The following is a 19,646-nucleotide window of genomic DNA, read 5'->3' on the forward strand; positions in this document are numbered from 1 at the left end:
TGCAGAAACTGGTCTTCCAACTTTCCTTTCAGTAGCTACAAAAAAAAAAAAAAAAACATTCAGCAAATGAAAGGTGTTATGTGGAGAAAGTTACTTTATCACACCTATGAGAATACAAAATAGAAAGGATTAAAAATAACAATGGTTCTTGCACTTTTTAAAATTTTATATACAGAAGATTAACTACATGGTATTATCCTCTTCATGGGTTGCCAGCTGGGGAAAAATGATTTCACTGTTACTTTACCAAAGACCTTGGAAAATTAATTTTTCTGCTTGTCATTTCAAAGCCTACACTGGAAAATTCAGTTTTCTTTCTGTAAAGAACATTCCACTGACCTTAAGGCCTATGTCTGATCAAGCAGCAGGAAACAAAGTTTGGTACCCTTGATGCAGAACTAAAGAAGAAAGCTTCACAATACAAAACTTTGTTGTTTCAGTAAATGAAACATTTGACAAAGAGAAAACTAAGGAGAACACAGATGCATTGCATTTCCCCCCTAGCAAGGTAATGGTAATAGCTTTGAGGCTGCACAAATGGGCTGCCTGCTCCAAGTCAGTAGCATAACCCAATAAGCAAATGCTGAACTCTTGCCCTTGCCATGTCTGTCCCATAATCCATACATAGGAGCTAATCACTGGCCCATTTTAAGCTGTAGCATGACTGATGCTGTGAGCATTAGGGCTCATATAGCACATTCATTCCATGGAAGTCATTAAGCAAAACGTTTCTGCTTTTGTCCTTTGGGGCATCTTTCCCATTACTCACATTTCCCTAAAGCTTAGCAATATAGGCCTGCATCCAGTCTTGGTCATACTTAGAGAAGACCCACTGAAATCAATGGGGCTTCAATCTTACCGTAAGTTCAGTGATTTCGGTGTGCCGACTCTAAGCACAACTATAATTGCAAACCTAAGCCTACTACCTGGAAGCAAGCCCTACTGAATTCAATAGAATCTACAACTAATCTGATATGGTCAGGTTGTGCTTCAAGTCTGGATTCAAACCCATGTTTCTTAAAAATTAATGCTCCTTACTGAGGTTCTATTTCTGTTAGACTTACTAAGATTCTATATCTTCTGTTAGACTCATGATCCAACGAAAGACTGGCTATTCACACCATGAAGGAAATGAGCTTTATGTGGACTTCGTTATGGACGATCGCATTTATATGGACTGCTGCATATGTGGGAATGCATATTTTTTGGGTCTGTCCATTTGGGACTTATAGGATTAATTTGTGATCCTTGCCCTGCCCTGGGACTCAGTTGGGAAGAGGGAACTCCATTGTGTATATGAGAGCTGGCATGTCCCTTGTCTCAAGGGCTCTATGACTTCCTGTAGCCTGCAGGGCAGAGTTTATGACTGGCAGGGCAGGTAGACAAAGTATTTATCTAGCCTGGAGGCAGGCAGTTCAAGGAGGAACTTAGGAGACATTGAAAGGCTTTTGTATGCCTGTGAGACAAAGGGTGGCAAATAAATGTATACAGTACTATGATTGCACAGGAGGCAACAGAGGAGTGTTGAGAGTTGGCTCTAGGATAGTAATTAGACAAAAGGAGAAAGGATCGTGTTTAACCCTTGTTTGTTTGTTCTTTTGCTCTAACTTCTACATATACCATTTCTTAAAACTATTCTCCCCCCCCCCATCTTAGTAAACTTTTATTTTAACACCCCCACACCTAGAAGCCATACATTAAGAAGCTTCAGGTGGACCCAAGGAAATTTTGTAGGCTGATTAATAAAGGGCAGTCAGGTAGAACTAATTCCCGTTTATCTAGTGGCAGCAAGTTTTTTAAAGGGGAAGTGCGGCCTGAGCAGAAGGGTACACTCTGTGTTAGCAGCCAGGTCTCTTCCTTCAGACAACACGGGGCCCAGGGTAGTTAGGAAGTGGCCCATCACAAAACCCATCTATCCAGTTGTGCAAGAATCTGTCAACAGTCTACATTTCAGGCAAAATGTTGTCAATTCTAACTACAGTGTTTCTGTACAAATTCTCATTGCCTAATACTATGGTTATCATTTTTATAATTCTATTTCTATTGTGCTGTTGAATATTTCACATAGTTTTATTCCTGTTGTAAATCATATTGAAGCAGATAAATAAATGTGTATCCACACACTGGCTAGTATTTTGTAAAGCTACAAACTTTCCTGTCAGTCTTATGCCCTGGAAATGAGAGAGCCAAAAACATATGTTAAAAAGTACACACCACAGTGTACTTCCTAAGAACTTATTCCATCAACCATCTTTATGATTCTTGAGTATGGAATAAAACAATGTTTTCAGTATTTATACCTATAAGTAAATCCTAATGAGATCAGTGAGGCTTACCTATAATTATGTGAATATATGATTGCAGCCTCATGTACATTATTTAATCCTCACAGCATGTAAATTGGGTTAGTACTTTTATTCCCATACTGTATTGAAGATAGTAGGTTTCTACTGAGAGGGAGTAGCTTGCCTAAAGCCACATTAGAGTCAAACTTGGGGAGTCCTGTACAGTAGCAGCCCATCGATAACTCACTATTAAAGCATCTAATGCCCAATATTTCTGTTCAGTTACTGTACTTTCCTCATCAGCTAAAGGCAAACAATGCTACATTCTTCAAATGAATACAGCAGGAACATGAAGACAACAGGGTTTTTCAGAAAACTGGAATACCAGATCAAACAACGGACTTTCTGTACCCAGTATTTTCTAACGGAATATGAGTGGGTAGAATTTTAGTATGCCTTTGATTTTTTAAACATAACAGCTTAAGCCTGCCTTCTTTGCTATTAACAAAGCTGCAGATTTTATAAAACATTTGTTTGTGACAATTACTCTTGATTACACAATAATCAAATAGTGCATATTATCAATCCAAAGAATTTGTTTTTTTTATTGCACAGCTTCTTCTGTTCTGACAAAAATGTAATTATTTTTGCAAATCAGGAAATATTTAAGATTTGCTTGCTAACCATTTCTACTTCGAAAAATATTTATCTGAAGAATTTATAAACCATATCACATTTGAAAATATTGTGAGGGTATACAAAACAAAGAAACAAACAAATAACAAAATACAAAGTTAAAGCACTAAGACTGCATTAAATCCACCTGTAAAGTCAGCAGGAACAATATCCTACAAAGCTACCCTGAAAAAGGTAGGGGGCAGAGTATAAAAAACAAATGGTTGGCACTATCCTAATTTCTGGGTGGAGTGCATTCCGAAGTGTGATGGACGCCATCCCAAAAGCTCTGTCTCGGTGCTTCTTAAATGAATACGACACACTGTGCACATTTGTTGCACTTACAGCTTAACTACTCTTATGCCAGATCCCTCAAGTAGTACTACAATTAGACACAACCCTATTTATAACACAAGTTAGGAGGATAATGCCCCTTTATTAAACACAGCTTTATTTCACCCATATCAATATGTATATTCAAAGGCAAATTCCATCATAAAGTCCAAAGTGAGGAGAAGGGTTCATCAAGAGCAACCAGAAACTTAACAACGCACATTTAATATTGGAAAGCCTCCAATATTATGCCAGCAATGCAAGGGAAGAATGCTGCCACTCTTTAAAAATGGCACCAGGCTGGGCAGTATTAGTTGCAAAGCCTCCTCAATAGGCAGAGGATACAAAATACACAATTGTGGTGCGGCCAACCACCTCAGTCCTTTGGCACAGGCAAGAGTCTCTTTGCCTCCCTTCTCCTTTCATGCACCCCAGTTGCTAATATTCCCTGCCTGATTCAAGATGCAGGCAAATAAAAATACGGAGCTGAGGTGCCTATGTGGAGGACTGTGCTAAAGAACCTGTGGCTTTGCATGCTGGGGAAAACCCTTTGTATCCATTCTTGCTCAGTTCAAAACACAGTCCCACTGAGAACTCTAGAACCTCTACAAGATATCAGAGTTGAAACATTAACTAAAGTGAAAGGAGCAATTGCTATTCTAGGAATTGCTGTGAAGAACCTCAACGGATGAAATTTCCTTGTTTATTTTTCCCTTTCTCTAGGCATCCTGTCAGATTAAGAAGCCTTCAGTACTTGACTCAGCTTGTTCGGCTTCTTCAGCAATTGTACTCTGGAATGTCCTGTGTTGATGATCTTTAGAAAATGACAAACAGCATTTGAAAATTACTCATATAAGATGTAGGGGGTAGGCTTTGGGGACAAAGAACCACTTCGATAGTGTGAAATGTCTGGTGCAAGGGACCCCAATTTCTTTCATTTTGTGCTTTATTCTCTATAAAAACAAGTCTTCCTTTCTCCCTATTATTTTATAATTAGCAAATTCAACCAGCATCCTGTAACAGATGCTCCATCACTGAATTACAGCATTTGAAGGATTTTAAAGCATTTCTAAATCCAAGGAAAGGGTCTTAATTGTTACTGTTCACAACCTATAGCCCAAGCATCATTTAACTTTTCTGAAAAATTAGGAAAAAGACACCCACTTTTAAAACTACAGAAGCTTAATAATAGTATAATGTGCTGCTGATAAAGCACTTATGCAATGTTATTTATTTAGCATCCATTATGCTATTTCCATTATATGTATATAAGATTGAAGCTGCACTCCTGCATGCACTTACCAAGGAACAAGCCCCATCAAACATGAAAGTGCTTACTTCCACAAATTGCATTGTGGGAGACAGTAATCTGCTCAGTGATATCCAAATTGAAAAACTACTGGCTCAGTGCATGAGCTTCTAGTGCCTTTCCTTGGGACAGAAGACAGAAAGACGTGTAGATACCATGTCAACCACTGCACTTTACAAGAGGCAAAGAAAACTACTTACTAATGCAGTTTAGAATTACTAATCTACATAAACATAGCACAGAGAGAACAGAAAAAAGCCAATTTATTAGTTACTCAGATCTGCAAGTGGACTTTGAAAGACAATGTAGAAAGGGGTTACTAATCTGTGTTGCCTTATGTGCTAAAAAACCACACTTAACTGCAGCAGATTGAATTTGAAGAAGGGACACGAAGAAAAGGGCGAGTACAATCCTATGCTTGTTTGCTCAGACTGTATTAGAGCCTGCTCCTTTATGAGTGTGTAGCTTGAACGAGTGAATGAAAGTAGAGAATGCAAAATGCCAAGTATTAGAAGGTCACATCATACGCTAGCAGCTAAACCAAATAACCATTATTCACAGTAACTGGGGTTGGAGATGCATGATTCTGAAGAGTGGGTTAGTTTATCCTTTAACAGAAGTTAAAGGGGTGGGGCAGAGAGCTACAGGTGGCTGTTATTTAAAATAAATGAGCTCAGAGTGCAAAGGTGTGGTGTGTGCGCAGCAGGCAGATGATGAATACTTACCCCCCCCCCGCCCCCGCACGGCATAACAAAATATAAGAAGACTGAGAGGATGGCAGGGAAGAGAAATCCCCCCCTCCCCCGTCTTCACACAACCAGGGTGGCTGAGACATTGGCAATGGGGAAGCTAAAGGTGAACTAGTCAACATTTAGTGCACCTTGGTGACTGTATCTGATGAAGATGGGAGAGGAACATGAGAGGCACAAGAGGTGATGACGATGCCTCTTTCTGATGGGCCCTGCTCCATTTATTTTCAGCCCCCCCCCCAATGGAGGGGGTGCTGCTGCCATAACGGAACGTGAGATAGAAGGAAACATTAGTGGCAGACAGGAGAAACTGACCCATAACCTTATTTGGAGACACAAAAGACCAGGAGGCATTTCCACACAGCTCTCCCCATCCACCCTATACTTCTGAATCTCGCCCCCAAGGAGGAGAGGGAGGAGACCCTCCAATAAGGGATGCCCCCACCCTGCCCCCCTACCCCCAAACCTTAACGCTTATATACGCCCCCCCCCGTCACAACCAGACACCGAAAAAGCGGGAAGCAGAAAACGGTTGGGGGAGGGCGCGTCGCAGGGGGAAAGGGTTACCTTGGTGTCCCAAGCCGGAAGAGCCCCCGCCGCCTAAACACACCGGAGAGGGCACTGACAGCTCCCAGCATGCAGCGCGGCCGCCTTCCTTCCGCCCTCCCTCCGGCTCGCTTCTCCTTGCGCAACAGCGCCACCTGCCGGCTCTCCAGAACGTTCCACCGCCGGAATCCCCCCTCGGCTCGGCTTCCGCGCTGCGCGTGCATCTTTCCGCGGCCCGGTATCCGCATTTGCCAACCGGGCAGTAAAGCCCCTCGGCCACGCGTCTTTCTTCGAGGAAACCTGTCTTTATTAATTTTGTCGGCCGCTTTATCTTGCCCAGGGCAACTCCAAAGCGACTTACAACGGTGTGTGTGTATGCAGCTGCGCCCCCCATCAAGTAAATAAATAATAAAAATACTAATTCTGTCGCAGATAACTCTGTTCTCCCCCCCCACACACACACATAAAGCCTGCCCCCACTAAAATCCTGCCTACGCCCATGCCAAACAGCAAACCCCGCAGAAAGCGATTAAAACCAAGGGTAAAAGAGAAATACAGTACAATGAAATTCTGCCACCAGCAGATATATGGGCCTTGTACACGCGCACAAGGCAATTCTTGCACGGTTCTGGAATCCAAGTGAGGGAATAGAAAGCGGCCCCTCTGTGTTTGCCTGCGTGCATTAGTTACACGACGAATGTCTCAGAGGGCGCAATTAAATGTATATCTGTCTCCAACAGAAGCGAGCCAATTACCCCTGGGTCCCGACTTCCGAAGCTGCCCTCGACTTCTGGCAATCGAAGGCACGCTGCTTCCACACCTGGAGGCTCTGCATCAGGGCGTGCCTCCAGACGCTGACGACTCCAACTCCCACCAGCCCGATGGTCAGGGATATGATGGGAGCTGCAGCTCTACAACACTTGGAGGGCCCCGAGCCCCCCATCTCGCTTAACAGCCATCACTAATAATACGCAGTTTGTGAATTTAAGGCTCTGCTATCCACTAAGGATGCTTAGGCTGCAATCCTATACACACACACACACACCCGGGAGTAAGTCCCATAAAAGTTTTGCACCACTTTGTACGAAATGTATACTACAATTTTCCAAAGGAGACGTACTAGTATACACGTATAGGATTTCATTGTAAGCCCGCAATGATATTTTGAAATTGTTATTATGGCCTTAAGGCAATAAACCTTTTTGATTGTAAGCCTGGAACCCTGTATGAGTAAACCTCTGAGTAGGCCCAATGGTATCCAATGGAACTTAATTCTAAGTAGATGGCAATCCCCTCCCCCAAGGAAGGCCACAGATTTTTTTTTTCTCTGCAGAGTACCATATTCAAAAGACCGAGCCCTTTAAAAGAAACAGAAGGCCTCTTTGGATTGCAAGGTGGGACACTTGCTTGCAACGGGAGCTGGACTAAGAAATCCACACACCATTTTAAGCAGCATCTTAGGCTTGCTCCCAGCTATCAGTCCCAAATGACGCCACGTGGCGCACAAACGATTCCAAAAACGCAACCTTCCTGAGCCCGTTCAATTCGAAATCGGAGAAAAACCTGAGAAATCCTTTCTTCGAAGCTGAGCAATTGGAGGGTGAGCAATCGCAGCTACAAGTTTGCACACAAGAAGAAGGGACGCCGGCTCTTCTATTCCCTTCAAGCCAGCCACTGGTTGCCTGGCGATGGAGAGGGCGCTGTGGCGAAGACGGAGACTTTCTCTTTGCCGGTAGAGGCCGGTTTCGCTTAAGCGCTTCCTGGGCTGAGTTTGGCGTTTCCCCTCCTCCTCCTCCCCCACGTGGGTCCGCTCCCCGGGCAGGTCTGAATTTCGCCGCGGATACAATATTTGGAGGTCCCCAACCCAGGATCTCAGTGGCACGCGCTGGCTTAATGGACGAGGTCGCAGTGTTTTTGGAAATCAGGCAGGGGACGCAGAGTGGGCTGCTGATTATCCGGTATTTATTTTAACTCTTTCCAACGCCCCCTTCCCGTTTTAAGAGAAGTGCATCTATTTTGCGATAGCCTCCTTTTCTCCCATGCAATTCGAGGCAGCCGCCGTAGGGTCTCTGTGCAATCTCCTATCCAGACACCGGTTAGATCTGGGTTAGTTTCGGCCGCAGTGGCAATGGGTGGGTTCAAAGGTACTTCACCCTCCTCTCCCAGCTCTCTTTCTCCCTTTCTTCAGCTGGTTAAACCTCCCCTCCTCTGCCTCAACGATGATGAGGTTGATTGGCCCCATACTGCTGTTAAGCTTTCCCCTTCAGAATTGTGGTAGGGAAAGTGTGACCATTTTCACTCCTCGCAGCCCCCTTTGTGCTGATCAGCTGACTGGAGAACAGCTGAGAGTGCTTAAAAGGATGCCTGACTGCAGAAAAAGGCACCCCTCTGCAGAAATGTTGGGATATGAATTTAGTTAATAATAAATATTTATCATGCACCTCCCCTTTCTTCCTGCTGCTTGGCTGACCAGTGGGAAGATAGTTGTGGGTCATGTGAGGTTAGGCAGTGGGCTTGAAGCTGCCCATGGAGTGCAGATTGCACATTTCTGAGCAAGAAATAAGGGAGAAAGGAATGTTTCTTATTAAGTATGTCTGTTGACCATAGACTGTGCATATTTCCCAGATAATTTACATAATGTAGTCAAGATATGTATCTTCTCTAAGACCTGTTGGGGATTATGCATTTTGCCTGGGAAATGTGAACAATTCCCACTTTGTGAGAGGATTATGTTCACATTGTCCATGAGGCCTAGTGAATGCATTATGGTCAGCTATTGTGCTCATTAATCACTCAATTTATATTCCCCTTAATATATACTGTGCTTCCCAATTCAGGACTGCACTTCGTACATCTGATGATATAGTCTCCAACCCATGCACGTTTAAGACACAAAGCTCTGTAAACTTTAAGGTGCAAGTTGTACTACAATACAGTGGTACCTTGGGTTACAGACACTTCGCGTTACGCGTTTTCAGGTTACGGATGTGCCAAAACCAGGAAGTACTGGAACACGTTACTTCTGGGTTTTGGCGCATGCGCAGAAGTGCTAAACCGCACTTTGCGCATGCGCAGAAGCACCAAATCACGTCATGCGCGTGCACAGATGCGGCGCTGCGGGTTGCAAACGTGCCTCCCGCACAGATCATGTTCGCAACCTGAGGTTCCACTGTAGACTAATCTGGCTACTCCTCTAGAATTTGCCATGTGGCAAGTTCAGGAAGTTCATGATATCAGAATACTAGGGAAACTACATTAAGACAAGTTTAGGTTTGTGGTGTAAACATCTTCCTTGGTGATGTCATATGCTGGGCTCATGTGGAACCCTGGTTCAGAAATTCTCCAAGAGTTTGGTAAACAGACCCTCATTGGCACAGTGGCCCTGATCAGATGGAGCACCTGTGCAGCTTCAACAGGAAGAGAACTTTTGAGGACGACATCTCACTGGGCATCCAGCTTCCTTACGATCAGCTTCCCAGCCTGGACGTCAGTTAGGTGTGACCGCTGGCTGCACACCACCTCCTTTTGAAACCTGCATCCTCAAACTCCTTCCACTAGTTTTTCTCTTTCTCTGGCTCAACCAGGACTCAAGATTGTCCCTGTGTGGCTGGCCACCTCCCTTTGTAGGAAATTTTGATGCCCCATCAAGATTGCAGTTGTGTCTATTTTCTTTCTGACTTGTCAAGGCACCCTGCAGGGAGGGGAAGCTACAAGTCTTTTCTGCCTGCAGGCTCTCCTCCCATCTACTTCTGCTAGCAAGCCCTGTCCCTTGTGAAACTGATATGGCACCACAGAAGGTATGTGGCACATTATGTGGCCATAATGAGTTTTTAGTGGCACTCTGTCCACACATACACACAAATAGCGAGTGACTAAAGTGCTCTTACGTGCAGGCAATAGGAATCCGAGATACGTGTTCTCAGTAGTGCTGTGTCTCACTGATATGTAATTGCTTCTTAATATTTATCGTTCAGACCTCTGTTTAAGACAATTGTTATTCTCCCAGGCATTTTAATGAGTTGCATTTCATGGAACCCAAGGGTATGTTAAACAATGGAAACTGAATTTTTCACTTTGCTGTTCAAATCAATTGTTATTTAATTGTGTGTGTGGCTGGTTTTTCATTGTTTGGTGAATTATTATATATTTGGTGATATTCAGTGATGTTTGTCTGCCAGCAGGATGGGCATCATTTGCAGAACAGATTCCCCCCTCCCCTCTGCTTGCACCTCAAATGTCCTCTGGGACCGCCCTGAAGCAGATTTGAGAATGGCATGGCCTGGAGGTGGGGTTAGGAGAGGAAGGGGCGGTCTGCCCCGTTAATGTTAGATATTGTTTGTGGTTGCTTTCTTCTTTTTAATTTGCATTGTGTACATTTATGAAAGGCATATAAAAAAATCAGACTTTCCCAGGCCTATCAGTTTGTCCTTCAAAATCTGCTTTGAGTGGAAAATAATCGGTCTCTCTTAAACATCTTCAGCCAACTAAAGCCAGAAAGCTGGCCCATGGATATTACCGTGATGCCGTCATTGCTAGAGCTAAAAAATGATGAACACTGCAAGACCATCAACCTTCCACCAGAGGTCAGGATTGTTCCTTCTTCCTGTCGAGGACTGCAGTATGTGCTTGGGGATGGCTTACATATGAGACTGCTAGTTCAAGCAGGTTTCAATAATACAAGTAAGAGTGACTTATATATGTATATTTATCACCAGCGTTCTGTCTAAAGTTGTAAAGCAAGTAGATCAAACTGTGAAGGATTAAGTATGTTTTCAAGAAAAACGGCAACTGAACCAAAAATAAAAAAGTGAGATATGGGGATGGTTTAACTTTTAGCTGTGAGATTTGCCTGAACTGACTTCACAGTTGGGCAGCTTCCCTTTTTTTCTTTCGTTAACTCCAGCTTGGATTTAACTGGATTTACTCCCTTTGCTGTGTCCTAATGAAAACAAAAGTTAGTAACAAACCTCCCTTCACAGGCAGAATGAATGCATGGCAAAGTGGCATTGCAGGATTAAAATAAGAATTTTCTATTAGCTTGCCTAGTTTTTTTGAGTCCTTTTGAGATATAAGTCTGCCCTCAGATTGTGTGTTTTGCTAAGTTGAACTGAATGCTGTTTCTGAAATTTTGTCAGTTCACAATGAATTATTTTTATTTTCCTTCAGTAATGTTGGCTACAGTACATTCCCATAGTTAAGCTTAGCTTAGTCCCACTGAAATCCATGGGATTTAGGCTGAAATTCTATACCCACTTATCTAGGAGTAAGTCTCCCTTAAATGAATAGGACGTACTGTAAGTAAGCGTATTCAGCTTTGGACTGTTACTTTCATGTAAGTGTGGATTTTGCATTGCTGCTGTATGATGTCACTTTGCTAGCATGATATAATTTTATGGTGGTAGCCGTTGCATATTGAATATTATTGGGAACTATTTTATTTTTTACATTTTTTAATCCATGTACATTTGGAAGCCTTCCTGGTATGACTAAAAATATGTTATGTTGCTGTTTGACTGGAGTGGCGCTTATTTCTACAGCTTCCTGGGGTGGCAGATTACTTCTGACAATGTGTGTATAAGACGCCCCCATGTATAAGATGCCCCCTATTTTTAGGGACTCCAATTTAAAAAATAGGGGATAGATTGCCCCGTGTATAAGACGACCCACAGTTTTTCACATAATTTTAAAGTAAAACAACCTAGTCTTATACACGGAAAAATACGGTATCTTGTTAGTTGGTTGTATATTAGTGGGATATTTTTTAAGTAGCTTCCATTTTAACAAGGCCCACAAAAATAATCCTGGTGACCCACATATGTGGGGTAGATAACAAAAGAACTGGCTGGGTGTCTGGATTCAAAACGCAGGGCTAAACTTGCTCTCCAGCAGGGGATTGCCCCAGTAGCAAACTTTACTTTTACAAAAGCCAAGCAGCTGCATAATGTTGCGGAATATAGGTTAGACCCTTTTATCCCATTTAGTCCACTTGTAAACAGTACTCCTCTCTTTCTACTCCACTTTCAATGAACAGACTACACACTGTTAAGTAAGTTTAAAATGCTTTACTTACAAAATGTTCCAAGTGTCAGATTCATGTATTTATCTAAGCAGCAGTAAGGAACACAGACAGAATGCTCTTGGGTAGAAAATACAGAAAGGTATTTTACTGTAGCTAAATGCGTGGACAACAAACCAGATCTGAACATAAGAAACCTGCTGGATCAGGGCAAGGATCCGTCTTGTTCAAGCACCCTGTTCTTATAGTAGCCAAGCAGATGCCCACAAGCAGAACCTGAGTGCCAGCATTCACCCCCACCCCCACCCGGTGATTCTCAGCAACTGGCATTCAGAGGCATGCCACCTCCGACACTGAAGGTGGAAAGTAGCCACTGTGGCTAGTAGCCATTGGTGGCCTTATCCTCAATGAACTTATACAGTCCTCTTTTAAAACCATCCAAAATGGTGGCCATCGCTACCTCTTATGGGAGCGAATTCCATGGTTCTGCTATGCACCGTTCTATTAGCCTTGTCATTTTCAGCCCACTATGTGTTATATAACAATAATACGTGCCCACCATACATTGTACCATGTATGGTAGGTTTGAACTACAGTGGTACCTCGGGTTAAGTACTTAATTCGTTCTGGAGGTCTGTTCTTAACCTGAAACTGTTCTTAACCTGAAGCACCACTTTAGCTAGTGGGGCCTCCTGCTGCTGCTGCACCGCCGGAGCCCGATTTCTGTTCTTATCCTGAAGCAAAGTTCTTAACCTGAAGCACTATTTCTGGGTTAGCAGAGTGTGTAACCTGAAGCGCATGTAACCTGAAGCGTATGTAACCCGAGGTACCACTGTACTTGAAATGTGGTATATTTTTCCTTCTGCATCCTGCAGTTTCTAAATGTCTTCCGGGGTGAATCTGGATGGTAATATTGCTTGCTTTTTAATGCTTAAAGTTATGTGGATTGCATTATTCAATATTCTTTCAGAACTGGTACCAGCTCTGGGTGATATCCTTAAAACAAAAAAGAATTGTACCTTTTACTGCCAGTCTTGCCACGAGAGCGTAATAAACAACCGGTAAGTGCTGTACTCCCATTACAGTTTGCCTCTGGATTAATGGGTTTGCATAGAGCTTAAACCGAACAAGTGAAGACTTCTAGAGAACACTACTTTGTATTGACCAGGACAGAAAAACATGTAGCTGTAGTGGTAAAATAAATTATTGGATTAGGTCGTTAGGCCAGGGGTGGGGAACTTCGGCCTCTCTTTCTCTGGCTCCTGGATCTCTCCCCACATTCCACTGGCCGCATTTTGCACTCCAAATCTTTGCCTGAGTAGAATGTGTCTTTGAATTCTGATAGTGCCTGTTACATGTCTGCATAGACTAGGGTTTCCAGTTTTTTTGGACTACAACTCCCATCATCCCTAGCTAACAGGACCAGTGGTCAGGGATGATGGGAATTGTAGTCCAACAACAGCTGGAGACCCAAGCTTGGGAAACCCTGACATAGACGATAGAGGGTGGATGGACAATTGAGACTAGCCAAATTTACAAAGGTAAAATTTATATTCCTTGCACTTTATGCCTCTGGCTCTGACTGCCACTGGCATGTGGTCCCAAGAAGTTTGCTCAGGAATAAATGTGGCCCTCAGACTGAAAAACTCACCCCCCATGTTAGGACTCTGTTTCAGAGATTTGGAGATCTAGGAATTTATGACCTTTCCTTCTAATCTGTGTCAGTTATGAATAGCTCATTGTTCTCCCTGTCTTCTCCTCCCCTTATTGTTTTATTTTAACACAATTTCTTTTTGTTTGTTACATTTTTAATGATCCTCTACCTCTCTGAGAGCCTTCTGGCTGAATAGCAGGATATTAAGATTTCAAAATAAGCAAATCGCGTCTTCACGCCTAAGGAACAGCTCTGGAAAGCTAGCTGGCTGTTTTGTGATTTTTAGTTGACCTCAACAACGGTATTTATTGGAATACTTTTCCTCCTTGTTTTTTAGTCATGGGCCACTGCAGTGCCATCCATTGCTTTGCCCTATCTGTGTGCCCACATCTGCCCTATACATTTAAACACAATTAGACCACTTTAGGGACGCGGGTGGCGCTGTGGGTTAAACGACAGTGCCTAGGACTTGCCAATCAGAAGGTCGGCGGTTCGAATCCCCATGACGGGGTGAGCTCCCGTTGCTCGGTCCCAGCTCCTGCCAACCTAGCAGTTTGAAAGCACATCAAAGTGCAAGTAGATAAATAGGTACAGCTCCGGCGGGAAGGTAAACGGCGTTTCCGTGCGCTGCTCTGGTTTGCCAGAAGTGGCTTAGTTATGCTGGCCACATGACCCGGAAGCTGTACGCCGGCTCCCTCGGCCAATAAAGCGAGATGAGCGCCACAACCCTAGAGTCGGCCACAACTGGACCTAATGGTCAGGGGTCCCTTTACCACTTTAAACAACCATGGCTTCCCCCTAAGAATCCAGGGAACTGTAGTTTGTGAATAGTCCTGTGAGTTGTTAGGATACATCTATCCCCCTCACAGAACCACAGTTCTCGGGGTGGCCCAACAATCCTTCTTCCCAGGGAATTCTGGGAATTGTTGCTCTGCGAAGGGAATAGGGATCTCCTAACAACTCATAGCACCCTTAACAAATTACAGTTCTCAGGATTCTTTGGGTGAAGAATAATCATGCTTAAAATGTACATTATGGATGTGACCTATGTTCCACGCTCTCTTGGTATCACGGTAGTGTGAGAGAGATCGTTTTCTTTCTTTCTCCCATATAGCTTGCTGAGAGGCCATGGCTGGTTTTCCCTAATCGGGTTACGACCAAGGCTGCTTTGGCACATGTATGGCAGGGGTGAGAACAATGCTTTTCATGGTATTGCTTCTGCCATTCAGTAGCTCTCTGAGATCTGAGCCACGTGGCATTTAAACTAATTTTCCTCTGCTAACTTTTCTGACGTTGACCCTTCCTCATTAATCCCAAATATCACTGCACATTTACAGTGCGGGTACGCTGAAAAATGAAATGCAGGTGTCATCTGTTTAAGCTTCAGCTTACTGCATTACATTTTGTGTCGAGTATTATTTTTCTAGCATTCACAGAAGGCTTGGTTATTAATCTAGGGAAATATATTGCTCCAGGTTGCAAGCACATCCATAGGATTGAGTGCCTTTTGCTTTATTTTACTGTCTGACAGAAATGGATTTGTAAATGCTTTTTTGCAAAAATAAAGAAGCTACACAAGATTGCAGAAGCAAGTGCTGAAGGGATTAAACAAGACATTGAAATTAATGTTTTGCAACTATCACACTCTGCCTTTTAAGTGTGTGTGTGTGTCTTGGTATACCTATAAGGTACATTCTTAGGTCTGATATGAGTCTGGTTTGATGTGTGTCATTAACATCTACCTAACATTATGTAGACGCTCATCAGGCAGCAGATGGCGGGGACACAGGTATTTCTGCTCCAGACACTGTTACATTAATTCCTTCCTGAATATCAGCTAAATAATTGCATTCTTGGCAGGCTCAATCTGTGCTGCATGAAATCCAAGTTTTAAGCCATGATTGTTTCAACCATGGCTTAGTGTTGGGTGGGGATGGAGAGGCAATCTTCCTCCTTTAGCACAAGATCAGAGTGTCAGAAGTGGTATGAGAGAACTGCCATTTCTTGCAATGTTTATATTACATCACTACCCCCTGCACTGGTCAGACTGGATTTTGCAAGACTCTGAAGAAGAAGAAAAAACAAAACAAAATATGCTCTAATAGTGCAGTTGGCACTTCTGGAATTAATGGGTGGTATTCCACTATTTTTTGTGGTTGCGTAAGTCCCCCCTCTCCTTGCCCCGTGCCATTCCCAACTGCTCTGGAGGATTGGGGGAAACCCCAGACAAATTTTGGAGGCATGTGAAGAGAGGCAAGGGAAGAAATATTTGCTCTGATGTTCATTCACTTAAGTGTTATATTGAATACAACCCAGAATATGTAATATTTCAGAAGGCACCTATTGACTATGAAAGAGCTAATAAAGTTTAATATATTTTTCTCTCCTACTCTAACCCTCACAGCTTCCTCAGACTGTCAAGTTTTTTCTTTATTTTTAGTTTTTGTATACACTTACCTGCATGACCACATTAAGCAGCACTTTTGAAGGAAAAATAAAATAATGTTAAGTCTACTGAATTCCCCACAGCAATGCCTCCACCATTTCCAGAACATTTTCTTAATTTCTAAGCTTTTGACCAGAATGTTCTTCTGCCCATGTTCAAAAAGAGCTTCTTTTCTTCTATTAACATTTCCTTCAGGAGTGAAGGTGACTCCCACCCAGAATCTACTTACTAACCTATATAGGCAATCTCGCCTTTCTTGAACTGTGTTAGCCAAGGGCAGAGTTGGGGTACCTGTGACCTTCCAGATCTTGTTGGAGTCCAACTAACATCAACCCAGGCCAGCTTGTAGACCAACAACATCTGGATGGCATCATGATGACTTCTGCTTTATCAAAATGTCTTGTCCATACACTAAGTCTAATTGGTTTGTGTCATAACAACTAACCCTTTCACTTTTATCCCTTTCAGGACGTTTCTCAGAGTTCTTTCCCTTCCCGGTGAGAACTGGGGGGATTTGGTAGAGGAATGGTGTTGTCACCCCAACCCCTTCAACGACAGCATGCTTCGGCCACAAAATGGAGACTGTTTCCTTGGGCACAATTATTTCCTGATTAGTTCAGGAAGTGAGCCAACTGGGCCAAGTTCTGAAATCCCTCATTCAGAATCCCTGGGTGCTCCATCTAGAAGCAGTGGCGCTGTCTTGGTGAGTACACTGGAGAAATAATAATGGACAAGCGTACATTTGACATTTGTTTTGATTGTTAGAGGATTGGTAGAATCATAGATCTGAGTTGGAAGGAACCCTGAGGATCATCTAGTCCAACCATCTGCAATGCAGCTGTCCCTTATGGGGATTGAACCTATGACCTTGGTGTTATCAGCACCATCCTCTTAAGCAACTGAGCTATTAGAGAGCATGCATAAGAGCCCAGGTTTGTTTCCATAGTATCAGCAATGAAAACAGGCACAGGCAACCAGCTTCTCTTTACGTATTTTTGCAATTAGCACTCTCTATTAAACGTACTTAAACTGTCCCTGTGATTGGAAACCCTGGCAGGCCAAGGTTTCACAGGGTTTACAGCACCTTCCGATCTTCCTGCTAATTATGTCAAGATCTCAAAATCTCTACCTCCATCCCTAGGTTTAACCTTTCACATGCTCAGGTGAACATTGCCTTGGTAATTGTAATATTAAAAAGTAAATGTTTGTAGCAACCATCGCAGAGAGAGAGAGAGAGCACCATAGGACGGCTCTTCTACATCACCTGAAGCAGTACTTTTCAGTGGAGCGGTTCACTCATTCTTCTGACACTCGACATGTAATACATTTTTGAATAATGAGCTGTTGAAGTATGCACTTGTGTGTTAAAAAAGCCAAAATAGCAGCCGATCCTTTATTCTCTCCCCCCCCCCTACCTCTCTCTTCCTCTCTGTTTCTGTCTGGACCCAGTACATGACAACTCTTCTGCAAATCATCGTTTAATACAATTTTTAAACACCCTGAGGTCACACAGCATTCTAGCAGCTATCTCTAGGGGGAAGTATTTTCTTCCTGACTATGTCAAGGACCTTTTGGAGCAGAAGCACAAAAAAGATATTAAGAGAGTAGATTGCCAGGAGCTGAAAGTTGTCAACACAAGATACATTGATTTAATTTGTGTGGCAAAAAGTATTGCCACTTTTGTCCAAACCGGTGAAAACACTCTCAGCTCATTCCTCTTCTGCTACCTTATGTACTTCTAAGCAAGAGGGAAACATACATTGGGTGTGTAGCAATTGAACCTGGGATCTCCTGCAGTCCTAGCCTTGTCTGCACAGAAGTAAGTCTCATTGAATTCACTGGGGCTTACGTCTACCTTTGCAGGGTTAGTATTGCTGCCTTTAAGTGCTTTGAATATTTAAGAAAGTGTGGGGGAAGGAGAGGGAGGAAAGTCCCAATATGCAAGTGGAAGTCCTCCCTCTGATGGACTGCATTGGGTGAATCCCACCCTGAGAAATTATATATATATATATATTCCAATGCTTTCAATGTGTTTAACAGCTGATCCCTAGTGTTCTGTCTTTGGGATGGTCTTGACCAGACTTCCTCAATCTCGGCCTTCCAGATGTTTTGAGACTACAATTCCCATCATCCCGGACCACTGGTCCTGCTAGCTAGGGATCATGGAAGTTGTAGGCCAAAAACATATGGAGGGCCGAGGTTGAGAAAGCCTGGTCTTGACACAAATTTGTAACAGCTGGGACCAAGTGCAATAATTTTTAAAAGGTTGACTGGACTGATTAGTCTTTCTGGATTGGCAATAGTCTCCCTTAATGTGAATACGATAACTGAGGTTTGAAATCAAAATGAAGCCATTTGTTCTGGGATGCAAAGTGCAATCAAAAGTTTGAGTGAAGTTGTTTCAATAGACTTAACTTGGCCACTACAACAAGGTCCTGTACCCAGAAAGACTTTGTATTTGTGGTCAACCTCAGGTGGAAGACATCACTCATTATCTCTTGGCCTGCCCCTTACATAGAGACCCAAGAGACAGCTTTCTGAAACCTTTGTTCACACAAGCAAGCAGGTGCACCAGGCAGAAATAGTTCCATTTCCTTTGAGTGACAATAATAGCTTCGCAAAACACAGAGTGACCCTCTGTTCGCTGTCTGCAAAATAAATCAGGATAAAGGAGTTCGATAAAATCTCTATAAATTGTTGTGGTGATTCAGAGGTGAAATCAAGCTGGGTTTGTTGGTGTGTCTGGTAACCTCTCTCTTACATCATGGATGATGGCTTATATTATGGGTGTATGTTCTGTATTATTAATACTATTTCCATATGTTTGTCATGGCCATTGGCTAGAACAGTAAACGTACGAGGTTAATAAACTTAGCTGTTTGCTTTGATTGTGGCATAACATTTTAAAAATTCAAGTGTGTGTTTGTTTGTGTGTCAGTCTCTCTCAGTCTGTAAATGTTGCTTCTTTGCCCTACAGAATTCAAAGGCAAATAGCAGAGTAATTTGCAGACGCTGCAAGACATTGTTGGGAGAGGTTCACTCCTCAGGTACGGAGTATGTGAACAAAGAATCCCTGGGCTGTTTCAATCACTTGCAGCTTGAGGATGTTTTCGTGTGCTGCACCAGTTATAAAAACACTGTGTGACATCCAGTGACGGCCACCCATTTGTACAATAGAAATCTTGGGCTGTGGCACGACACTACTAGTTTTCTCTTCTCCCTGCCCTGCCCAAATCTGCTCTGCAGGGTCCTCCAACACTCTGGAGCAGTTTTTTGGGGGGTAAGCAGAGTTTTCAAGAGGATGAGCGAAGGGGAGAAGCCCCGTTGCGTGTGCAGATAAGTTTGGTTAGATGTCACCATTATTCATAATGGTTTGCAGGCCAGTTTGGGAGAGGTTTTTTTTAATAGTATCAATCTGCTATTGGGATCCAATAGTCCTGTTTAATGTCCTGTGTGGAAATGAAATTAATTATTTCAAAATGAACTCCAGTTTAATGTATTTTTTTTTGGTAACTTATTTTTCATTTGTGGCTTAGTTAAACATTTAAAATAAAATAAAAATAGAAAAGCAAGTAAATGTGAAACACTACAGGTCTACAGACCCTTTAATGGTTGAGAATCACATGGAGCATG

The 19,646-nt window shown here is 42.9% G+C and overlaps 2 protein-coding genes across 6 annotated transcripts in view; one reads left to right on the forward strand and one right to left on the reverse strand.

Annotated features, from left to right (window-relative positions):
• Positions 1-7,591, reverse strand: part of DOP1A (DOP1 leucine zipper like protein A) — a 65,367-nt gene extending 57,776 nt beyond the window's left edge. For 2 of the 4 annotated variants that reach the window (XM_079970281.1, XM_079970278.1), the window contains exon 1: positions 5,919-6,034. The gene's annotated coding sequence lies outside the window, so the exon portion shown is untranslated. Of the gene's footprint in view, positions 1-5,918; positions 6,035-7,338 lie in introns of those variants that run through there. The other 2 variants (XM_079970280.1, XM_079970279.1) reach the window with 2 other exon arrangements.
• A 97-nt stretch (positions 7,592-7,688) lies between these two features.
• The window catches only part of UBE3D (ubiquitin protein ligase E3D), a 62,463-nt gene continuing 50,505 nt past the window's right edge, over positions 7,689-19,646 (forward strand). For both annotated transcript variants that reach the window (XM_079970531.1, XM_079970532.1), the window contains exons 1-5: positions 7,689-7,855; positions 10,378-10,577; positions 12,884-12,974; positions 16,482-16,716; positions 18,991-19,060. In XM_079970531.1, coding sequence (XP_079826657.1) covers positions 7,791-7,855; positions 10,378-10,577; positions 12,884-12,974; positions 16,482-16,716; positions 18,991-19,060 — 661 coding nt within the window. In that variant the 5' untranslated portion in view covers positions 7,689-7,790. The remainder of the gene's footprint in view (positions 7,856-10,377; positions 10,578-12,883; positions 12,975-16,481; positions 16,717-18,990; positions 19,061-19,646) is intronic.

This window comes from Podarcis cretensis (assembly GCF_951804945.1).
Source record: "Podarcis cretensis genome assembly, chromosome: 3".
In the NCBI taxonomy this organism is placed as follows: Eukaryota; Metazoa; Chordata; class Lepidosauria; order Squamata; family Lacertidae; genus Podarcis; species Podarcis cretensis.